The sequence below is a fragment of the Dromiciops gliroides genome, chromosome 3 (genome assembly GCF_019393635.1).
Source record: "Dromiciops gliroides isolate mDroGli1 chromosome 3, mDroGli1.pri, whole genome shotgun sequence".
NCBI lineage: Eukaryota > Metazoa > Chordata > Mammalia > Microbiotheria > Microbiotheriidae > Dromiciops > Dromiciops gliroides.
The window spans coordinates 641,673,306-641,697,533 of record NC_057863.1 but is presented as its reverse complement, the minus strand read 5'-3'; the positions used below and the strand labels follow the sequence as shown (position 1 = coordinate 641,697,533).

General features: G+C 51.9%; 2 protein-coding genes across 2 annotated transcripts; one reads left to right on the top strand and one right to left on the bottom strand.

Moving 5' to 3' along the window:
- The first annotated feature begins 3,937 nt into the window (after positions 1-3,937).
- Positions 3,938-15,148, top strand: CAPNS1 (calpain small subunit 1). Its single transcript, XM_043995266.1, has 11 exons — positions 3,938-4,121; positions 4,577-4,808; positions 11,659-11,692; positions 11,921-12,010; positions 12,148-12,205; positions 12,301-12,365; positions 12,508-12,576; positions 12,758-12,836; positions 14,063-14,179; positions 14,317-14,375; positions 14,490-15,148. The coding sequence occupies exons 2-11, from the start codon at positions 4,588-4,590 to the stop codon at positions 14,514-14,516; spliced, it is 819 nt and encodes a 272-aa protein (XP_043851201.1). The 5' UTR covers positions 3,938-4,121; positions 4,577-4,587; the 3' UTR covers positions 14,517-15,148.
- A 1,103-nt stretch (positions 15,149-16,251) lies between these two features.
- LOC122750431 (cytochrome c oxidase subunit 7A1, mitochondrial-like) lies at positions 16,252-18,480 on the bottom strand. Its single transcript, XM_043997152.1, has 4 exons — positions 18,324-18,480; positions 17,024-17,113; positions 16,642-16,726; positions 16,252-16,408 (listed from the first exon to the last, which is right to left on the bottom strand). The coding sequence occupies exons 1-4, from the start codon at positions 18,336-18,338 to the stop codon at positions 16,347-16,349; spliced, it is 252 nt and encodes an 83-aa protein (XP_043853087.1). The 5' UTR covers positions 18,339-18,480; the 3' UTR covers positions 16,252-16,346.
- Positions 18,481-24,228: the final 5,748 nt, after the last annotated feature.

Genomic DNA, 24,228 nt, shown 5'->3' with positions numbered 1-24,228 from the left:
CAGTGTTTGACACCCATAGTCCCCCACTCTACAAACTCTTCTTTTGGGCCAAACTTAGTCATAATTTTATAGCTGGAAGATTTCAATACAAAGCTGCTGAAATGCAGGTCACGAGGGGGCACCATAGTGCACCAGGCCTGGAGCTGGAAAGATTTCAAATCCAGCCTCAGACACTACTACCTTGGTGACCCCGGGCAGGTCACTTAACCCTGTTTGCCTCAGTCTCCCCTTTGTAAAATGAGCTGGAGAAGGAAATGGCAACTTGCTCCAGTATCTTTGCCAAGGAAACCTTAAATGGGGTCATCGAGAGTCAGACATGACTGACCAACAACAACTGAAACAACCAGCAGGTGTGGTGTTAGAGGGCTCAATTCTGAGTCAGGAAGACTTGTATTCAAGTCCTGTTTTTTAAACTGGCTGGCTTTGTGACCCTGGGCAAGTCCCATCCCCTCTCCATGTTCCCAGGCAGGTACTTCAGGCTAAGGCTATTAAAGTGTCTTAAAGAGTTGCTAATTGCATCTGTGGAGGAAATCGCCATATTGGGAGGTCTCCACAAGGATAAAATCAGTGGGCTGGGTCCTCACCCCCTTAAAGTAAAATAACATTTAAAATAGCCCAAGTGAGACCCTGATATGGGTGATGGCCTCTTCACCACCCCGCCCCCTCACATTGACCATCCCTTACTTTGGTCATTCTTTTTTTTGTTTTGTTTTGTTTTTGTGGGGCAATGAAGGTTAAGTGACTTGCCCAGGGTCACACAGCTAGTGTCAAGTGTGTGGGGCTGGATTTGAACTCAGGTCCTCCTGAATCCAGGGCTGGTGCTTTATCCACTGCGCCACCTAGCTTCCCTGACACTTCTCTATTGGAATAGCTTTTGGTCTTAGACAGGTCTGTTACATCTCCATGTACCTTGGGTATGAAACTTTCATCAGAGATATCAGATACAAAGATTTTTTTCCCCCACAGTTAAGCACTCCTTACCCTCCTCGCATTAATTTTGTTCGTGCAAGACTTTTCAATTGCAAGTGAGCAAAATTATCTTTTTTTTTTTTTGGTAATTTCCCCTATCCCTTATTTGGTAAAGAATTCACCCCCCCCCCCAATTATAAAGATTGTTGTTCTTGGTCCTTCATTCTCAAAGAAAACCATGAATCTGGAAGGGACTTAATTGGATTTAAGTGAGGGAGGGCTGTTCAAGGTCACCAACTTCAGTCTCTGCTCCAGAGCCACCTGGGTCCAGTGGCAAGATATGTATCATGATGACTGGAGATGGCTGAAGATGTTTAAGGTGATTGCTATTACATATCTTGTCCGGGGTCACACAGCTAGTAAGTGTCCGAGGTCAGATTTGAATTGAGATCCTCCCAACTTCAGGTCCACTGCTCTATCCACTTTGCCATCTAGCTGCCCCAAATCATAAAGATCAAACATGACTCCAAAGAAGAGATGGACACTCCCAACTGCCTGTGGAGCTGGGAGGACCAGAGTTGCATGTTGTAAGACATTTTTTGATATATTCAGTGATTGTGCTGATTTTTTTTGGGGGGGGGGACTTTAAAAATACTGTTTGTTATATGGGATGGCTCTCAGGGAGGGGGAGGAATTCTCAAATACTTTTTTTTTTTTTATAGTGAGGCAATTGGGGTTAAGTGACTTGCCCAGGGTCACACGGCTAGTAAGTGTCAAGTGTCTGAGGCCGGATTTGAACTCAGGTACTCCTGAATCCAGGGCCGGTGCTTTATCCACTGTGCCACCTAGCCACCCCCCTCTCAAATACTTTTTAAAAAAAGAATTCACCATTTATCCATAGCTGTGAAAGGTGTATGATGAACTAATTTTTTTTTCATTTAAATCTTCACTTTATTTTTTTATCATAAAAGTATTTTATTTTCCAATGACATGTAAAGATAGTTTTCAACATTTGTTTTTATAAGATATTTAGTTCCAAATTTTCCCCCTCCCCCAAACAGCAAGCAATCTGATATAGGTTATATATGTACAATCACATTAAACATTTCTGCATTAGTCATGTTGTGAAAGAAGAATCAGAACACAAGGGGAAAACCTCAAAAAAAGATAAAAAGTAGAAACAAAATGGTTTACTCTGCATCCACAGTTCTTTTTTCTGGATGTGGAGAGCATTTTTCATCATGAGTCCTTTGGAATTGTCTTGGATCATTGTATTGCTGAGAAGAGTTAAATCTATCACAGTTGATTATCACACAGTGTTGCTGTTACTGTATACAATGTTCATGATGAGCTAATTTTAAAGCTTTTTTTTTTTTTTCCGGGGCAATGGGGGTTAAGTGACTTGCCCAGGGTCACACAGCTAGTAAGTGTCAAGTGACTGAGGCCAGATTTGAACTCGGGTATTCCTGAATCCAGGGCCAGTGCTTTATCCACTTCAACATCTAGGTGCCCCATGAGCTAATTAAAAAAAAATAATTCCTTTAATCATACCCTAATCAGGCATCTGTGGCATAGTGGATAATGGGATGCTCAGGAGTCAGCAAGACCTGGGTTCAAAGGCTCTCTGTAAGCAAATACCAGTCTTTCAGTGCCTCTAGGCACTAAATTGCAAAGGGTGCCCAATCAATTTGTGGAGGGAGTTTATTCATCCAGGAGTTTCTGTATTACATCAACGAAATCAAAGTTCTGGTCCTTGGCTCTTGTAGGCTTTAACATTCATGTCACGTGTCCATTTTTATTTTATTGTGGAATATGAGCTAACATGTTGGTCTAAACCTCGTTTCTGCCAGACTTTTCAGTTTTCCTGATAGTTCTTAACAAAGGTTGAATTGTTTCCTAGGTAATTGGTTTTCAAACATATCCATGTGCTTTAAGATAATTGTAAATGACAACAAATATCAGTCCCTACTATGTGCCAGGCATTGTCCTAGATAGTGGGGAAACAAGTACTAAGAACCAAAGAATCATTTGTAAACCTCTTAGCAAAGTGTTTGGAACATAGTAGGCACTTAATAAATGCTTGCTTGCATTCCGTTCCAAACAAACAATCCCTCCTCACGACAAGACGAGTTTGCGTTCTAAGTTTACATTCCAACCGGGGACTTGAGAAAGGCATGCAGGCAGGAGATGGAGGGCCATGAGTGAGGAACAGAAAAATGTGGTTGCAGGAGTGTCTGGGAGGCTGGACAGGTAGGTTTGGGTCTAGCTATATAGGACATCAAACGTGAAACAAGTTGTGTATGATCTCAGACGGAATAGGGAGCCACTGCAGTTTGTAGAGTAGTTGAGGAGTCATCACACGCTCAGTTCCAACCGGCAATTAGGAAAGTTACTTTGGGGGAATCATGAGGAGAGCAGAGAAAACCGCAATTAAGGTGGTAGCCAAGGGCAGGTCACAAGCTCTCGGTCTCTTACCAGCAAGGAGAGGTAGCTGGGAATGGCCACCTGTCCCTGCCCTCTGTCCAAGGACCGGCCCCACCCAGACTGCTGGGTGTCCTCCGTCCCGGCTATTTCCGCGTCGCGTTATGGCCCCGTGGACCGAGGAATGAAAACAGGCCTCGGCTTCCGGGGGCGGGGACAGGGATGGGGACCGAGGAGTCACCCATGCCCCGGGCTGGGCCATTTCCTCTCCCCTCCTCCCCTAGCTAGGCTGAGCTGGTGCAGCAGCTGTGCCCCGCCCCCCCCTCCCGGGACCCAGGAGTCCCACCACAGCCCCCTCGCGGGTCTACGACGTGTAACTCGTACCCCCGCGTGGGCCCCGAGAGCGCCAGGATGCATCTGTCCTGAGTCACTTGCTGGGGGTGGGGGGGCTGGCCTCGGATGGGGCTCTTAAAGATACAGACGCCCTCCCCTTGTGTCCCTCCGGGCCCCCGCAGGGCGAGAGGGCTGGGCTCCAGTTGCGGGGAGCAGCGGGCGGGCGGGGACGCCTGGGTCCCGTTATGCAGCGGGAAGGGGCGGGGCGGGGCCAGGCCGGACGTCTGTGGGAGGGCTCTAGGGCCGCGCGGACGCCCCGGGAAGGCCCATCGCCTCGGGCGGGGCCGCCCCTGAGTCACCCCGGCCCCGCCCGACCGTCCTGCAACCGGACCCGAGTGGAGCAGAGCGAGGAGGGCAGGAGGCCAGGCCGGAGCCGGGAAACTGAGGCCGAGACCACGGTGAGAGGGGTCCCCGGGCCCGCCCCCAGCGCCCCCCAGGCCCGGGTCCCGAGCCAGAGGCTCTCGAGCCCGGGATCCCCAACCCCACTCAAGGCTCCCCCAACCTGGCCTTGAACCTCCTTAAACTCAGGACCCCGAACCCCAGCTTCAGTGCCCCCTCCCCCGTGCTCCCTGACTCCCCCATACTCGGACACGAGCAAGGCCGCAAGAGCCCTCCCAACAACCCTGGACCCCCAGCCTTGACTCCCCAAAGCCTTCTCCCGACTCGCAGCCCCCCCAAATCCTGCCCCTATACCCGCCCCTCCCCCTTCGACACCCCCAAGGGTGGGACCCCCGAGCCTCTGGAGCACCCGGGGCCCCGCCCCATTGCTAACCACGCTTAGAGATCCCCAGCCCGGCGTCAGTGCCGGGACGGGAGTTCTGACACCCCCCCCCCCTTTCTCCGTGTCCCCCAGGTCCTGGAGACATGTTCCTGGTTAATTCATTCTTGGGAGGGAAGGGCGGCGGCGGCGGCGGCGGAGGAGGAGTGGGCAACGCTCTCGGGGGGCTGCTCAGCGGAGGCGGCGGTGCTGGAGGCATCGGCAATGTCATCGGGGGGCTGCTCAGCGGAGGAGGGGGCGGCGGCGGCGGTGGCGGCGGGGCGGGGGGCGCCATGGGCTTCCTAGGCGGCGTCATCAGCGCCATCAGGTGAGTGGGGGGCTCGGCCCTTGGGGACCATGGGAGAGTATGGGGAGCCACGGATTTGAGGGAGCCCCGGGGCATGGAGGGGTCCTGGGACGTGGGGGGCAGGGCTCAGAAGTAGCCCAGGCACTCGTGGTGGGGTCCTCTGTTTAGTGGGAGACCTGGGAAGGAAGCTGGAAAGGGGAGTGGGCCTGAGCCTGGTGATGAATAAGCCTGAGCAACCTTGCGGGCGGCCCGTAGGGAGCCATCCATGGCTGGGTATGTAGCCGAGGAGGGACCGGGCCGACTTGACTCTTTATACCATGCGAAGAACCCCTGATTCGTGGGCTCCAGTCCCAGCCCATCTCGGCAGAGCCACAAACCCCCTCTCCGAACCTGGGCTTCCCCGTTAGTGAGAGGACAGTCTTATTAACGTTGAAAAGGCCTTGGAGTTTATCGGGTGCTTTCCTGTCAGGAAACAGCCTCATCGGCGGTGGACCTCCCAGCACCCCTCATTTTACAACTGAGGAAACAGGGTCCAGGCCTGTGACTTGCCCAGAGTCACGAAGCATCAGAGGGAACTCGGGTCTTCTGACTTAAGGAGGGGAGTGAGATGTGTTTGTGTGGGGGGCAAATTCCCCTCTCCCTCCAGCTGGGAGAGCTCTGTCCGAGCCTGGAATGAAAGTTTGAATAAAATGGGGGCTCAGCTCAGGATCTAGCAGAGGATCCTGTAGGGAAAGGGTATTCTCTCTTTGGGAGCCTGGACTGGGGTTCAAGCCCTGCCTCTGAAAATTCATATTTGGGTGACTTTAGCCAAGTCACTAGACCCTCAGTTTCCTTCTCTTCGAAAGGAGGCCTGTAATTGGAGATCTGAGTAGTGTCAGGTGGCCTGGAATTGGCACCTGGGCCTGGGGTGGGTGCCCAAATAGGTTCAGAGCTAGGGTTGGTAGGGGTGTAGCAGGGGGAGGGGGCAAAGAGACAGGGAATAGGGTGGATGGAAGGGAGTCAGGAGACATGTCTGGGAAGGTGGGTGGTGGATACCAGTTAAGAAGTGTCCCCGTGTAAGAGTTTGGAGGTAGTAGGGAGCCACTGATGGTTTCTGAGCACAGGCATAAAATCAGAGAAGTATCTTGCCCCGCCCCCATTCCTTTTTTATCCATTTCCTATTGGGCAGTTCCTACTGAACCGAGCTCCCTGTGGAATGAGGTCTGTCTGGGGCAGTGGACAGTGGGACCACCATCTCCTTGTTCCCCAAGGCTATACCCAAGTTCAGTAAGAGGCCATAGCAGCCTGGGTAAAGCAAGCCCAATAGGTCACTTAGGGAGGAAGTAGGGAGGAAAGGTGGCTCCTTGGGGCTCAGCTGCTAGTGGGGAGGGAGGATGGAGATGCGGAATCCAAGGGCAGAGGGTGCTGAGTTTCCATTTCTGAGTGGCCGATGGGCCTGAGGGAAGACGTGGTATTGGTGATGGAGCAGGCAGTCCCCTCTTCCTGGTCTCTGAGAATCCTTGGCTGCCTCCGTTTCGGCCGTTACACTTTTGGATGAGGGCAGAGGAATGTAGGCTTCTGGGGGCAAGGGGAATTTCTTTCTACCTTGCTTGAACCATCAAATGTAGGGGTAAGAAAGAAAGTTCTGCCCACAGGGACAACTTCAAGCTTTCAGCCCTAGATTAGGAGAGGAATGGGAGGCAGTGTCCCAGCTGAATGGGAAGCCATTTTAGGGAAAGGGGAGCTTGGTTAGGCATGTATAGTGAGCACGATAAATAAAAGAAGCATTAAGTGCTTTCTGTGTGCCAGGCACCGCTAAGGGCTGGGGACAGCATTAAAAGAGCCAGTTGGGCCCAGCTTCCATTCTGAGAGGAGGAGACAGCTTAGAGAAGAGCTCTAGGCTGCAAGTCACAAGTGGGATGGGGGGGTCCTTAGGGATAGTTGTAAATCAGACATTGGAGATGGACCTGGAACTTCCAAGGGGGAAGGAATGAGCATGTGATCACAACAAACCCTGGTAGGCATTATGACATTGGGTGATGGATAGAGGGCCTGCCTCTGAGTTAGGAGGACCTGGGTTCAAAATCCTGCATGTCATCCTTTCTCACCCAGCTCACCCAAGGTGGGTCGCAGAACCTTCCTAAAACAATAATTTAGGGGCAGCTAGGTGGTGCAGTGAATAAAGCACTGGCCCTGGATTCAGGAGGACCGGCCTCAGATACTTGACACTTACTAGGTGTGTGACCCTGGGCAAGTCACTTAACCCTCATTGCCCTGAAAAACACACACACACACACACACACACACACACAAAACCCCACAATAATTTACATTGGTAGAACAGATTTTCCCCCACCAATGAGAGAGTTCCCCATAACTGTAGAAATCATGGGCCCAGGCCAAAAAAATACATATGTGCGATTTTGGGGGGTCTGGACAGGTGATCTATTTGATATTGGGAACTCCCAGTAAGGAAGGCCCCTCCACCAGGGCAGACTGTGAGGGGTCTCATAGAGTTGTTGGGGCCACTGAGAGGGCATCACATGGGGTCACACAGCCCCCACACCTCTAAGGCATCCTTGAATCTTCCGGGTCTTCCTGGTACAGAGACCAGCCATTGCCCGTGGTTGCCTTTATTTTATATTGCTATAGATCAGTCATTATTGTCCAACTCTGACCCCATTTGGGGTTTTCTCAGCAGAGATACTGGAGTGGTTTGCCATTTCCTTCTCCAGCTCATTTCACAGATGAAGAAACCGAGTCAAGCAGGGTTCAATGGCTTGCTTAAGGTCACATAGCTAGTCCGTGTCTGAGGCTGAATTTGAACTTGGGTCTTCTTGATACCAGGCCTGGCACTGCATTCACCAGGCCAGCAAGCTGCCCCTTCTTTTACTTTTTTTTTTTTTTTTTTTTTTTAGGCAATGGGGGTTAAGTGACTTGCCCACAGTCACACAGCTAGTAAGTGTCAAGTGTCTGAGGCCAGATTTGAACTCAGGTACTCCTGAATCCAGGGCCGGTGCTTTAACCACTGTGCCATCTAGCTGCCCCCTTTTACATTTATAAAAAAATATTATAACCATTCCTCTTCACCCACCCCAGATCTCTCTCTTTGTTGATACAGAGATTAGCTAGATCTTGCTTTGAGGTTTGGGAAGTTCCCCAGCTCCATTATCTCATGGGAACCTCTCCACAATCTTGTCAGGTAGATTCTTTTTTTTTTTTTTTTTGGTTGGGCAATGAGGGTTAAGTGACTTGCCCAAGGTCACACGGCTAGTAAGTGTTAAGTGTCTAAAACCGGATTTGAACTCAGGTCCTCCTGACTCCAGGGCTGGTGCTTTATCCACTGTGCTACCTAGCTGCCCCACTGTCAGGTAGATTCTTTTTTTTGTTTTGGTTTTGTTTTGGTTTTTTGGCGAGGCAATTGGGGTTAAGTGACTTGCCCAGGGTCACACAGCTAGTATCATGTCTAAGACCAGATTTGAACTCAGGTCCTCCTGAATCCAAGGCCAGTGCTTTATCCACTGCGCCACCTAGCTGCCCCCGGTCAGGTAGATTCTCATAGGTCTTGTCATCGTTTGCCACAGGAGGTCTAGAGAGGTTATGTAATATGCCTGAGCTCACAGCAAGAGAGGGTCAGAATTGATGTGTTTTATGGTGATCAGATTTTTTTGTCCTCTAGGTGGTATGAAAAAGGGTGGAAGGAGAGAGAAAATTTGGAACTGAGAATAAAAATTTTTAATTAAAGGGGCGGAGAGAACCAAAAAATTAAAAAGGGGGGGAAGTAAGAGGTGGGATTTGAACCCAGGTCTTCCTGCCTCTTGAGTCTTGGACTCTGGACTCCAGAGAGAGATAGTGGGGCTAGGGATGGGGTGATTCCAAGCTTATCCCTGATAGACGTGGCAGCAAAAGGGTTGGGAAGGAAGAATGAATCCCCCCCCCAGGAGTGAGAAGAGGACAGAGACCCCAGGGATGCCCTGTTTAGGGAGTGGGAGATGGCGGGGTATCCTTAGCCATATATTAAGAAGGGGAACAACAGGGCAGGGGCTTCTCCAAAGGAGAAACGACAATGGGTGGTAGAGATACACACAGGGCCCAGAGGACTGTGAGGGGATCACGGCATAACAGATGGAGACAGGGGGCAGCTAGGTGGCGCAGTGGATAAAGCACCAGCCCTGGATTCAGGAAGACCTGAGTTCAAATCCAGCTTCAGACACTTGTCACTAGCTGTGTGACCCTGGGCAAGTCACAACCCTCATCGCCCTAAAAAACAACAAAAAAAAACAGATGGAGAGTTGGAAGGAACCTCAGAGTCCAACTCCCTCATTTTACAGTTAGGGAAACCGAGGCCCAAATGGATCAACCTGCCCAGGCTCATATAGGACCCAATGCATTTCTCCTTGTTTATTTAGAACAACACCAAATAACTCACCATCTCTTGATACATAAAACAGAAAAAAGATTGTGCATGAAACAATAGGTCTGTGATTTTCTTTCTCAGCAAACGCAAAACACCTGTGATTTTCAAAGCTGTCCTGCTTCTCTGCGCTTCTTTCTGACCCTCTTTAATTTTGCTGTCTTAGCCTTCTCCCCTCTGCCCTTCCCACCCACTCTTTTTTTTTTTTAGTGAGGCAATTGGGGTTAAGTGACTTGCCCAGGGTCACACAGCTAGTAAGTGTCAAGTGTCTGAGGCCACATTTGAACTCAGGTACTCCTGAATCCAGGGCCGGTGCTCTATCCACTGCGCCACCTAGCTGCCCCACCTTCCCACCCACTCTTTTTTTTTTTTAGTGAGGCAATTGGGGTTAAGTGACTTGCCCAGGGTCACACAGCTAGTAAGTGTCAAGTGTCTGAGGCCACATTTGAACTCAGGTCCTCCTGAATCCAGGGCCGGTGCTCTATCCACTGCGCCATCTAGCTGCCCCACCTTCCCACCCACTCTTGGTGGAAAAGCCCTTGGCATTGACAGGCAGAAACAATCCCCTCATTGCCTATGTCTGAAAACCTGTATTTTGCTGCCTCCCGGGGCCAGGCCAGGCCCATGGTCCTCTGTCTCAGGTCTGTTGGCCTTTGCAAAGCTGTCCAAGGTGGTAACCTATTCTGAGCCTGAACACATCTCTGCGTCAGTTGATACATGTCTTCCTGGGTTTCTCTGAAACTATGCATGTCATCATTTCTTTTTTTTCTTTTGAATTTTTAAAAATGTTGTACATGTCATCATTTCTTACAGCATGTCACATTTGTAGACCATAACCTGTTCAGCCATTGCCCTGGTGCTTGTGGGCTTTTCTACTTCTTTGCCTCCACAGAAGAGCTGCTAGAAATGTTTTATACATAAAGGTGTTTTCCCTCTTCCATTTCTTTGTGCCCTAACTGCCTGCCTGCAGGGAGACTTTTTTTTTTTTTTTTTGGCAAGGCAATGAGGGTTAAGTGACTTGCCCGGGGTCACACAGCTAGTAAGTGTCAAGTGTCTGAAGCCGGATTTGAACTCAGGTCCTCCTGAATCCAAGGCCAGTGCTTTATCCACCGTGCCACCTGGCTGCCCCCGTGGGAGGCTTTTATGGGCAAGGTAGCAGGCAAGGGGGTGAGAGCTGAAGCTAGTGCCTGAAGGACCGTCGTACTAAGGTGATGGTTGGATGACTCACTGGGGAGCAGAAATTGCTTACACGATCCTTACAGTTACACAGGAAGCGGGGTTATGGAAGGATAGCTGGGTGTTGCCTCTTGGGTGTCACTTGGTGGCATGCAGGGGGTGTGATCTGGGCCCAGACCTCCTTAGACCACACTGGGGCTGTGGCCCAGGTCCCAAGGGCCTCAGTGCCCCGGGGATGGGGAGAGGCTTTGATACCGGGAAGGCTGGGAAGGAGATGCTGCCTCACTGTCTTGCCTGAGTCACCTTGGGGGAGGGAGGCAGGATGCTGGGAGGAGCAGGATACTGCAGGGCTCCTGGGATGGGATCTAGAGCAGAGGTTCTGTTCTGTTTAATATTTGCCTAATTATATTTAAATGTAATTGGTTTCCTTGGTAATCCTTTGTATTTTATTGATTTAAAAACGTGGCTTTTAGGAAAGGGAGAGATTTCACCAGCCCCCATCCCCGCCACCCCTCCTCTTTTTACAAATGGGAAGACTGAGGCCTAGGGAAATGAAGTGAGTGACCGAGGTGGGTGGAGGAGGGGTGGCTGCTAGAGACAGTTCTAGGTAAACCTTAGCTCAGGAACAATACTGTCGCTTTCATGGGCCCTGACAAAAGAGAGGCTCAGACCACTGGGATGGAGACAGAAGGCTGGAGAAGGGAGGCCCCCCCCCTCCACCCAGCCCCAGCTCCATCCTCCTCCTCCCCCTCCTTGGACGTGGAGGGGGTGCTTAGGGCCGGCTTCCAGGGACCAGTATCTGTTCTCTAAAAGAGATGACAAATCTCTGCTAAAAGTGGGGGAAGGGTTGCCCTAGGGAGGGCTGACTGCTCCCGTGGAATGCTGCTCGGACCCTCCCCTGGGATAGCTGGGTCTGTTTTCCTTAGCCCTTCTTTGTTACCTGGGAGGGTTCTGGGGGGGAGGGGCAGTTTATCAGGAAGTGGTTGTGATTTTGAATGAGACAAAGGAGCATCCATAAAACTGGGAGGTGGGGGTTGGGAGCCAACTGTGAGAGAGACCCAGGTTGGGAGTGGGTGAGGGGAGTTCTGGGAAGCCAGGCTCTCGGCGGCTGGGAGGGTCGCCTGTGGGGAAGATTCCCGGCTTCTTGTCAGGGTCTGACCCTGGCTCCAAGTGTGGGTGGGGAGTCCCTCCGACCTGACAGGCCCTTCTGCAGGTTGCCAGACCGGTTTTATGGAGGGAGTAGGGCCAATCTCTGCCCCTTCCATGATACCCCCTTCCCCTCTCCCCCATTCTTCTCTCTAGCGAAGCTGCAGCCAATTATAACCCAGAGCCCCCGGTAAGTGAATCCCCCCCCCTCAACCCATGGAGACCCTTCCTTTTCACCCCCTGCCTCCTTTGCCTGGGGTGAAGGGTCAGCCCAGGAGGGAGGGCATGCCTGGAGTGTTGGGTGGGGGGGGACGGGACTGAGCTCACCTCCAGGTGGGGAGGGGGATTTCGGAACCCCACCAGGCCCTGGGCATAGCCAGAAGGCGGTTCCTCCTCTGACCCTGCTCTCTGCCCGCAGCCCCCTCGATCCCACTTCTCCCACATCGAGGCCAATGAAAGTGAGGAGGTGCGACAGTTCAGGAGGCTGTTTTCTCAGTTGGCCGGAGATGTGAGTGCCCACCTCCCCTCGCCCCTGCCACCCTTTCAGGTCCCCAGGGAGCGTCCCCAGAGATGGTCGGGCACCCAGACACCAGGCCCATTGGACAAGGGGACCTTCCCTTCTCCAGCCCTGATCTCTCCCTGCAGGACATGGAAGTCAGCGCATCTGAACTCATGAACATCTTGAACAAGGTGGTGACCCGACGTGAGTGCCTGGGACCCTGGGAGAGGGAGGGCCGGTTCCGACCAGGGATGGAAGGAGGCCGGATGAACTCTGACTTTGCACCTTGGCACCTACAGACCCTGACCTGAAGACGGACGGCTTTGGCATCGACACCTGTCGGAGCATGGTGGCAGTCATGGATGTATCCTTGGGCTTTGGGGGGAGGCTTTGAGGGGCGTGTCCTTGGGCCACCCTGGCTTCTCCTGCATCATGTGGGTTGGCATCATGGTCCCTCTTCACATCATGGCCTCCCAATTTGAGCCTTAACTTCCTGCCCCCGCCAGAGCGACACCACGGGCAAACTTGGCTTTGAGGAGTTTAAGTACCTTTGGAACAATATCAAGAAGTGGCAGGTGGGTCTGGCCCTTCCACTAAGTCGATGCCCTGAGAGCCGCCCCAGCCCACTTCCCTGGGCACCCACTGCCTCCGGCCTCCTGGGCCTTTCCCTGCCCATTCCTGAGGACCAAGCTGCCCCTACACTGACCCCCAGGCTCTCCCCTGGGCTTCTCTGACACCCCCCTCCCCCCTCTCCAGGCCATCTACAAACAGTATGACATTGACCACTCAGGAACCATCGGCAGCAACGAGCTTCCTGGAGCCTTTTCAGCTGCAGGTTTGTGGGGCCTTGGGGTCAGAGGGATGCATTCATTAAGCACTTACTGTGTGCGGTGGGGCCGTGAGATTGGATTCAGCCCCTGCACTCCTGGGTACAGACAGTTTGGGGTCTAGAGGCTTTGGGAGGGAATAGGCTTGTGATCAGTAGAGATTCAGGGACTCATCAGATCATCACTAGATCTCCTCAGTGGTGGTACTCCCTTCATCAGTACCGATTGCAGCCCCCACCTCTGCCCCTGCTGTGATTCTCCTCTCTTGCCCTGCCAGGAGACAAGCCTCAGGGCGTATCTAATCCAACCCCCTTAGTTTATAGATGGGGAAACTGAGGCCTGGAGATCCCAAGGAGTCTGGGGAGACCTGCGTTCAAATCCTGTCTTGGACACTAACTGGCCACAGCGTGTCATCTCAGCCTCAGTTTCCTCATTTGTAAAAAGGAGGGTTAAATCCTCCCATACCGTTCCTCGCAAGGTTGTTTGTGGAGAACCTGCTTGTAAACCTGGGCATGCTACAGACAAGGGGGCTGTTAGACTGATCAGTAACTCAGTGACATCTAATCACTCCTTCTATAACTAGTATTCCCCTGGTGACCCCCAAAAGGGAGGCCATGAGTCTGCCACCTTACATACCACCTACTACGTGCTGGGCACTGAGGAGTCCATTTCTAAAAGAAAGCCCCTGCCCTCAAGGGATTTACAATCTGAAGCACCGCGAGGATATCCAGCCTCAGCCAGTCAGTAAGCATCTATTAAAGTGCCTACTATGTGCCAGGCACTGTGCTGAATGCTTCAGACACTAGTTGTGTGGCTGGGTGAGTCAGCAAGCTGAGCCTGTTTCCTCATCTGTGAAATTGAGGGTGATCGTGGCTACCTCTCAGAAGCGTTGGATTCACAGAGGTGGTAACACCGGGCAGACTTTGAAAGGGCTGTGGAAATGCTTCTGATGATGGTACTTACTACCTGACTGGGGCCAGAGGGTCTGGGTTCCAGTTTTACCCTGGTATTTACCAGCCATGTGACCCTGGACAAGTTACTTCATGGGCCTGAGTTTTCTCCCTGTAGAAGGAGGGGACAGGACTTTATGAGCTGAGGTCCCTTCTGGGTGTGTGACTGATAATGGAAGTGTTAGGTGGTTGCAGGCAGGATGGGCCAGCTGGGGCCAAGGGAGGGGGGACCCACAGCCCTGCCAGGCTCACCTGGGCTCTGCTGACCCCTGCCGTGCCCCCAGGTTTCCAGCTCAGCCCAGAGCTGTACCAGATGATCATTCGGCGATATGCGGATGAGGACGGGAATATGGACTTTGACAATTTCATCAGCTGCCTTGTGCGCTTGGACGCCATGTTCCGTGAGTGATCTGGCCCTCGAGCCCCGCCCAGGATTCCCCCCAATCCTGGTCGGGGTGGGGGCCTTCCTGCAGCACATGGGCCAATGTACTGAGAGGGCAGGATGTACGCTAACCGTTCTCTCCTGCCCCCAACCCAGGTGCCTTCAAGTCTCTGGACAAAGACGGCAGCGGGCAGATTCGTGTCAACATCCAGGAGGTGAGGCCAGCCCCCTGCCCCATGTCTGTCTGGGGGTGACCGCTGGCAGTGCAAGGAGATCCCTGGGGACACCCCCCCCATCTCACTCCTCCCGTCTCCCCCCTCTTTCCTCAGTGGCTGCAGCTGACTATGTACTCCTGAGGCCCATGTGTCTGTCCACCCACCGGGAACCCCAGGACAGAGATCACCAGGAAGCTGCTCCCCTTCTCCCTCCCCGCCACATTTCCCCATGTGGGGACCCTCTGGCACAGGCACCACATGACACTGATGTCACACGTCGTGCCTGGGTGTCCCAGCTACCACTGACCATACAAACATGGCCACCAAGGAGCCCCTACTCCCACCTCAGCCCTGCCCACCTCCCAGGTCCAGCGTGTGCCAGCTACAGGCTTGGGAACCCTCATGCTCTAACACCCTGCCCCCCAGCACCCCTGTAAACATGTCACATGCTCTGACACGCCAGTCACACACTTCCCAGCATCCTTAGAAATCCTCCTGCTCTAGTGCCCTATCCCCCCCACGCAGATCCCCTGTAAACATCACATGCCATGCCTGCCACTGCTCCGAGACCTGTTGGCGCATGGTACATGCTTTAACATGCTAACCACATGCACATGTCAGCCAGGTGCCATCACATGCTGCCCCCATGGGGTTCATTGGCATCTAGTGCCTTCTCCCACTCCCCATGTGCTTCAGGCCCCCTCCCCTCCTCTCTGGGTGGACCTCAGGGCAGGGCAGGGCAGGCAAGCCCCAAATAAACAGTGGTCACCAGACCAACAGCCTCTTGTGGTGAATATTCCAGAGAGAGAGAGAGAGTGTGTGTGTGTGTGTGTGTTTGCGCGCTCCAGCTACTGGAGAAAGGGATATAAGGCAGGAGGCCAGAGGGATAGGTTTTGGGGGTATGGGGGAAAGATTTCTGTCTGTTTACCTGCCCTGGGGGGAGACCCTAAGACCTGCCTCTGGAGGCCAAGAGCCTTGGCATCCCCTGCCTTGGGATGTTCCCCTGGAGGTGGGGGCAGGGCTGCTTTTAGGTTGAGTGCCCTGGGTGGGGCATGCCCCTCACACCCTCCTTTCACCCCAAGTGGCCCAGATCTGAGTAGATATAGGGTCATGCCCTTGGGACCTGGGTCTAAGCTGTCCACACTCCCCTCCCCCCTTCACCTGCTGAGCCATGACAACCCCCTGGACACAGTGGCTGAGATGGAGTCCAGGAGCACCAGGCCCCATGGTCAGCCTGGGCCTTGAGTCATCCCTACCAGGCCTGGTTTGAGCACCTGTGGTCAGCAGGTCCGTGTTTGGTGTATGAGCAGCAAGAGCAGCGGGTATAGGAGCCCTGGGAGCTCAGCTTTTTACCTGTTAGATGCTCCCATCTGCCTCCCTGATCCCAGGGACAGACCTCGAAAGCTCAGAAACCCTGCCCCCCCCCCCCCCAGGAGACTTCCCGGGTTGATGTGGTCACTCCACCTACTACAGACCTGCACCTGACTGCCCCTTCCCCAGGGCTGATTTCCTGTGACCCCCATCCTTAGCCTGTGTGACCCCCCCAGGCCATCTAGGATGATGGGTGTCAGCAGCTCTGGGGGGCAGGACAGCACCCTGGGGAGTCCTGGAGGGGTTGGGGACCCTGCCAGCCAGCCAGGTACAGCAGTAACTGAGGAACACAGGGTCCTGTCAGATGCAGCCCCGTTCCCTTTTCTGATTCCCCGTCTTTTCCCCGCCCGGTTTCTGCTATAGTGGGTGTGTGTGTCGGGCTGAGGGTGTGGCCTACAGTTGTATCAAAGGCTCCCTTTGGGAGGGGAGGGCACTGGGTGGCCCCATCCTGGTCAAAGCTTAGGTCTCAGATCTCCACCACTGACACAGACAGACTCCACCTGGATTAGCTTTCTCCCAGCGAAGGCATTTATTTCTGTCCAACCCTAACCCTTGCTCCAGGCCCTGCCAGGCCTCTCCCCTTCTGCCCTATCCTGGTGTTCAGTCTTCCTTCTTGTGGGGGAAGGAGGCCCAGCCGAGGCAGTAGAAACAGTAGCAAGTGCCTGGGGGGAGGGGGGGAAATAGGGTGGGAAAAAAGGAGGTGAGGGGTGCCCCACCCAATCCCCCCCCCATAGATTCTGAGCCCTCCAACAGTGCAGAACTCGGCACCCCGCTCCCCATCCCACATGGAATCCAGGATGCTCAGAGGCAGGCCCTGGACAGAGACCCTCCCCCGCTCTCATCCCCCACCCAGCCTGGGGCCCAGTTTTTTCCCCTGTCCATCCCCTCCACTCACCTACAAAGCATGTTAATATTGTAAATTTGAACAGGAGGCCATCTGTACCTTTACCCTTCAGGTAGATTGGGAGATCATTGTTTTCCTAGGGGGCAGAGCAAAACTCGAGGCATGAGAAGACAGTCTGTCATCACCCCCAAAGAGTCGGGGGAAGCCCCCACAACTGCAACTCCTGGGAGCATTGGGCAGGACATTTCTCGGCCGGGTTCCAGAAACTAGGGTCTCTCGAGAAATGGGGGGACTCCCAAGGGAACATGATGAGATACCGCAGAGCGAGGGCCACATTGAGCAAGGCTACATCAGGGTGTCCAGGAAAAAGGGCCACAGGAACATGCTTGGTAGATATTGGGGCGCTTAGGGGAAGGGGGGTTCAGGGGCTCACCTGGAAGAGTTTTTGTTTTTCTGCTATTTTATTCACAGAGTTTCTGCTACTGGAGCTGAAGGTTCGGATCAAGGTCCGGGAGTGGGACACCTTGGGGGGGAAGGGAGATCTAGGTTATCAGAGGAAAGTAAAATGGGAGGGGAGGGGGTAGGGCTGTCAATGGCAAAGGTCAGGGGACTGCTAGCCCCAGGATCAGAATCTCAGACTTGGAAGGAACCTTTGAGCTCACCCGGTCAAGAATTTTCCCCAAATAACTCAGATAGGGGGGCAAGGGATAGCAGGGGATGGGGCATCCCACCTGAGGGCTCATTGGAGAACTCTAGCTGGGGAGCCAGGACACAGAGAAGGGAGTCCAAGACTGGGACAGGGATACCCCAAGGGGAAGGGTTCCAGTCCCAGGGGTAAGAGAGGACGACTTCCGGGGTTGGGCCTGACTCAGGACGTCCCAGAGAGCTCCTGAAGTTAGGGTTCCCCACGGGGCCCAGTTCAGGAAGTCAGAGAGGAGTCCTGGGTTTAGTAGCCCCAATGGGTAACAAATCCTAGCCCCTGAGGACAGGGGTCAGATTCTGCTCCTCTGTGGTTAAGGAGCCCAGTGATAAGGGTCCCAGCCCTGAAGGTTGGGGGTCCTAGTTCAGGAGGTAAAAGGGAGTGAGTGCTATAGGGGTTGGGAGGGCCCCTGTGTGTCCAAGCCCAGGAAAATGACAAGGAAGATAATGATAGCATTTATTTAGTACCTACTATGTGCCAGCCAGAGAGAGAGAGAGAGAGTTGGGATGGCTCAGTGGATAGAGCACTGGGCCTGGAGTCAGGAAGACCTGAATTCAAATATGGCCTTGCATGACCCTGGGCTACTGTTTGCCTTAATCCACTGGGGAAGGAAACAGCAAATTATTCCAGCATCTTTGCCAAGAAAACCCCAGGGACAGTATTGGTCTGACATATGGCCCATAGGGTCACAAAGAGTCAAAACTGAGTAACAACTATGTGTCAGGCACATCAATTTATAAAAAGGCATCTAAGGCTAGAGGTCAGAGGTGGCTCCCTCCCGGGGCTGGGGGGTCCTTGTGAGTCCCATCTCAGGAGGTATGGGGGGCTCACCCCCCTCCCAGGGCTGGAGGTCCGGGGGGAGTCCCATCTCAGGAGGTCTGGGGGACTAACTCCCCTCCAGGGCTGGGAGTCCTGGTGGGTCCCAGCCCTGTAGGTAAGAGAGGGCTCCCAGGGCTGGGGATCCCGCTGGGTCTCAGCCCCGGAGATCAGAGGGAGTTCCCGTTGGGGTCTCGGGCCGGCACGGGGCGCTCACCAACAAGCCCCTCATGGCGAGTCCTGTGCTTGTCCTGCCGGGCGCCAACACTCCAAGGACACGAGGAAGTACTCTGTCGCCCCTCCCTCAACCTTTGGCCAGACTCCAGACGCAGCAGCGGAGGGGAGGAGAGGAGACCCCGCCTCCGAAAGCTGGAAGCTCGCAGAATTGGAGGAAGGCCTCGGGGCTGATCCAATGAACACACGAGAAACTCTACTACTTTCTCCGAAGCCTTGGCTCACAGGCCGTGGCCAGGTCCCTTGGGGAGAAGGCGGGGATTGGCTGGCATGCCTATCAATCTAGAACTCTACGTTCCCGTTGGTCAAAGGGGGCGCGGTTCGCAAAGGACTGAGAGAGACTCCTACCTAGGCTAGGTGAAATTGTCAGTCTGCGTCTGGGGCCTATTCATTTGGGATTTGGGCATGTGCAGCCAGGGAGTAACGTTGTGCCCAGTCTGGTGCCTTCCCTCTTCGTGAGACATCTGGGGGCGGGGGCGGGGGGGGGGGCACAGTGGATAAAGCACTGACCCTGGATTCAGGAGGACCTGAGTTCAAATCTAGCCTCAGACACTTGGCACTTACTAGCTGTGTGACCCTGGGCAAGTCACTTAACCCTCGTTGCCCCGCAAAAAAAAAAAAAATAGAGACATCTGGGTATCCCCGACCAGGACCCTTCCCCTTAACCCCCGTCTCATGCACTATGTTGTGCCCCTATGCTAGTTCCTCAGCCCTATCTCTTCTCTTCCCCTGCCTCAATTTACCTTCACTCTCCCCAAGGGATTGTAGACTGCAACATCGCTTCCCCCAGACAGGAGGAATCATCCCTTTTCATCTAAATTAAAAAGGTAGATGCTGGGAAAAGGTCAAGGTTAATTAGATTTAGGCTTAGGAAATCCGGGGGACATTTAAGGCCTGGACCTGGTCAGATATAGGCTCTAGTTCAGGGTAAGATGAAGGACAGCTAGAAAATGTCCAGTGAAGTGTCTTCCCACTCAGATTCTTAGCTCCAGTTTCTCTACCTGGTCCTTTGGCACTCTGGGTCTCTAGTTTTTCCTTTAAGCCCCAGAGGATGATGGGAACCTATACCTCCATTTAATCAGGGCAGTGAAGAGGCTTCAGCCAAGGGGACTGCTTTAGTTGAGTGATTTTGACTTGGCCCTGCCTTATTCTCCTATACGGGATGTGTCCCCTCTGATATATGCAGGGACTTCAACCTGGTTAAAGCCCATCTCAGGGCCCCTGGGCAATGATGCCAAAGAAAAGTGACATTTTTCATTAAGAGAGATGGGGGTGGGGAAGCTAGGTGGTGCAGTGGATAGAGCACTGCCCCTAGATTCAGGAGGACCTGAGTTCAAATCCTGCCTCCGACACAACACTTACTAGCTGTGTGACCCTGGGCAAGTCACTTAATCCCAATTGCCTCACCAAAAGAAAAGAGAGAGAGAGAGAGAGAGATGGGGGGAGGCAGCTAGGTGGCACCGTGGATAGAGCACTGCCCCTGGATTCAGGAGGACCTGAGTTCAAATCCTGCCTCAGACACTTGACACTTACTAGCTGTGTGACCCTGGGCAAGTCATTTAACCCTCATTGCCCTGCAAAAAAAAGAGAGAGAGAGAGAGAGAGATAGGGGTCTGAATACCACTACTAGCTCTGAATCCCCAAGAAATCAAAACTGTGGCATATGACTGTGATGGAATATTATTGTACTATAAGAAATTACAAGCAGGATGGTTTCAGAAAAACCTGGGAAGACATGTATGAATGGATGCAAAGTGAAGTGAGCTGAACCAAGAGAACATCAAACACAGTAACATCAATATTGTATGATGATCAACTGTGAATGACTTAGCTACTCCTAGACAATGATACAAGACAATTCTGAAGGGCCTATGATGAAAATGCTGTCCACCTCCAGAGAGAAAACCGATGAACTCTGAGTGCAAATGGAAGCATACTACTATTCACTTTATTTTATTGTTTTATTCTGTTTGTGTTTTCTCATGCAACACAGCTGATATGGATATATTTTTGCAAAATATATTTTGCATGACTTCACATGTATAATTTATATCAAATTGTTTGCCTTCTCAAAGGTGAGGTGGGAGGGAAAAAATTTGGAATTGTAAGATATAATGGGCTTGGGCAGCTAGGTGGCACAGTGGATAGAGCACTGGCCCTGGATTCAGGAGGACCTGAGTTCAAATCCGGTCTCAGACACTTAACACTTACTAGCTGTGTGACCCTGGGCAAGTCACTTAACCCCAATTGCCTCACTTAAAAAAAAAAATGAATGTAAAGTTAATTAAATTGAAACCACACCTGGCAGGCCCTCAATAGGGTATTGTTCTCAGAAGCTAAGGACTTTGAACTCAACAATGAGACCACCCTCAAGACCAGGGAACCAATCTAACCAATCAGCTTAAAAGACAGCCTCTTCCAGGGGAAGGAGGCAGGAAGTAGGAAGTTTGACTGGCTCCATGGCTCTGTCTCTTTTTCTTGGCTAGAACTTCATGGTGGCAGAAGGGAAGGAGAAGAAGGAGACCAGGCTGAAGTCTTATATCTCCTCTAGGGTGCATAGGCTTCTTCTTAACTTTCTGAACTCCACATGTTCTCTCTTTACTATGCTTTTTTTGTTTGTTTTTTGTGGGGCAATGAGGGTTAAGTGACTTGCCCAGGGTCACACAGGTAGTAAGTGTCAAGTGTCTGAAGCTGGATTTGAACTCAGGTCCTTCTGAATCCAGGGCCGGTGCTTTATCCACTGTGCCACCTAGCTGCCCCCTACTATGCTTTAATAAATGCTTAATGCCCAAAGACTGGTGCTAAAAGCTTCTAATTTAAGGTGACCTCACATTTAGTTTTACTTGTCACAGAATTCAAAATATTTTAAAATGTCAATTTTTTTACATTTAATTGGGAAATATTTAAATGTATATTTGTATGTATGTATGTATGTATGTATATATATATATATGTATTTTAAAGAAAGAGGGGCAGCTAGGTGGCACAGTGGATAAAGCACTGGCCTTGGATTCAGGAGGACCTGAGTTCAAATCCAGCCTCAGACACTTGACACTTAGTAGCTGTGTGACCCTGGGCAAGTCACTTAACCCTCATTGCCTGGAAAAGAAAAGAAAGAAAGAAAGAAAGAGAGAAAGAAAGAAAGAAAGAAAGAAAGAAAGAAAGAAAGAAAGAAAGAAGGAAGGAAGGAAGGAAGGAAGGAAGGAAGGAAGGAAGGAAGGAAGGAAGGAAGGAAGGAAGGAAGGAAGGAAGGAAGGAAGGAAGGAAGGAAGGAAGGAAGGAAGGAAGGAGAGAGAGAGAGAGAGAGAGAGAGAGAGAAAGAAAGAAAGAGACATAGGGGCCTGGAATTGTGGAGTTTCGTGGCCAGCTCTCCTCTGCCCTCAACTTCTTTTTTGTTCAATTGTGCCTGATTCTTCATGACCCCATTTGGGGTTTTCTTGGCAAAGATCCTGAAGTGGTTTGCCATTTCCTTCTCCAGTTCACTTTACAGGCAAACAGGGTCAAGTGACTTTCCCAGGGTCACACAGCAAGTGTCTGGGGCCAGATTTGAACTCAGGAAGATGAGTCTTCCTGGCTCCAGGCCCTGGACTCTATCCACTGTACCACCTAACTACTCCAATGAATAAGTGTAGTAAAACAATTCACATTCATCTGTTGACTGCATCTTTTTCCTCCCTTTGCCCCAACTTTTCCCTAAGCATCTGAGTTGGAAATGAGCTTCTCCTTTGATCAGGGCAACCTGCCTTCCTCAGGAGCAGAATCATCTCTAGGCTCAAGGACTCTTCTGAGCCAGGCCTGACTCAGGCTGGTCTACCAGCCTGAACTACAATGAAATGAGACACCTATAACAAAAGGATATTTACACAACAGCAAAATGGAAAGAGACAGTGTTGGTTCAGTTGGGTCCAGCTCCCCCTGTTTCTCCGTCTGCCACAATGGCACACTCCATCCAAAAGGGATATTGACTCACATGGTAACTGAATATCCATCAAGCCTGAGGAGCCCTGACTGCTTGCTCATGTGCTGTGCTTTTATGCCTTAGGTGACCAGGAAGTAATAACAGTTTGAGAATCAGCTGAGAAAAGTGGATAGAAGAATCAGGAAGACTTGGCTTTAACTCTTGCCTCAGATACTTACTAGCTGTGTGACCCTGAGCAAGTCATTTAATTTCTCTGGGCCTCAGTTTTATTATTTATGAAATGGTGACTTTTTTTTTTTGGTGGGGTGATGAGGGTTAAGTGACACGGCTAGTGTCAAGCATCTGAGGCCGGATTTGAACTCAAGTCCTCCTGAATCCAGGGCGGGTGCTTTATCCACTGCATCTCCGCAGTGATATAATGATAACATTTAAGGTCCCTTCTAAGTCTATAATCTTATGATCCCCTGAACCAATTAAGTCTTGAGGAAGGTTAGTTTTGATTTATTTTTTTTAATGGAAAAACCAGCTTATGTGATCTTCTAGAAGACTCTTAGGTAACACGTGATGAATTTCTTGCTGCCTACTATCATGGGTCCCACCAAGATGAACAGTAGATCTTGTTTCTACTACAAGAACCCTTTCAGTTCTCATCTCTTGCCAAGGTCCCATGGTGAAGACCTGGACAGAAGAGCACGAATGTCCTCAATCATCTCTCCAGCTTTTACCAACCTACCCTGGTACAGCTGGGAGGTGGTTTCTCTTCTCAGTGCCCCCATAACTGGACTAAATTGGATGAATTCCATTATGACTGACTCTCCCTCAGATGATAGATTCACAGATGGTGGGAGCCCCAACAAGCCTGCCAGATCATTTAGTGCAACTCTCTGTCTCCTGTGCTTCTGCAAGTCCATGATGTCTCCACCAGGACCCGTGCGATGCCAGGCTTCCATAAACTTAACAAGAATGGCCAAGACTGCGGCTGTGGTGACCACTGCGCCTAAGCTTCATCCATTGGGTAGCACGTCATTGTTCCTGTGGGTCAGTGTCAGTTCTCTGTTGATCATTTACAGTTGCTGTTCAGCTGGTCCCAAGATTTCTGCCTGGCATAGCTTGCCCAGGCATTTGGCTATGGAGCACTCTCTCCCTCCTTCCCTTTCTCCTCCTCCTCCTCCTCCTCCTTCTTCTTCTCTCTCTCTCTCTCCCTCTCTTTCTCTATCTCCCTCCCTCTCTCTGTCTCTCTTTCTCTCTCTCTGTCTCTCTTTATCTCCCTCCCTCTCTCTGTCTCTCTGTCTCTGTCTCTCCCTCTCTTTCTCTATCTCCCTTCCTCTCTCTGTCTCTCTGTCTCTCCCTCTCTTTCTCTCTCTCCCTCCCTCTCTCTGTCTCTCTGTCTCTCCCTCTCTTTCTCTATCTCCCTCCCTCTCTGTGTCTCTCTTTCTCTCTCTCTCCCTCTCTTTCTCTATCTCCCTCCCTCTCTGTCTCTCTCTCTCTCCCTCTCTTTATCTCCCTCCCTCTCTCTGTCTCTGTCTGTCTCTGTCTGTCTGTCTGTCTGTCTCTCTCTCTTTCTCTCTCTCCCTCCCTCTTTCTGTCTCTCTGTTTCTGTCTCTGTCTCTGTCTCTCCTCCCTCCCTCCCCTCTCTCCCTCCCTTCCCCTGCTCCCAGATCCAGGCTGGCTATATTACCCCCTCTTGGGGTTCTTAGGTGCCCTGAGGTGATTCTGCTCTAACGCCTTGACCCTGTGGTTCTCTGCCCCCCCCCCCCATTATTAAGGGCCCTCCAGTTCCATTTAAGCAGTCAACATGGCTTGGCTTTTACAAAAGAATATTGACTTCAAAGACACAGCCAGAAGTGTTTAGGAGAGCAGGCTCCAAATTGACCTTAGCTCCTGTCAGTCACCCTGACCCCACCAAGTTCACGTCCAGATGCAGCATGACTTCTAGAGGAACCTCAGTCTGGGCTTCCCCAGGAAGGAG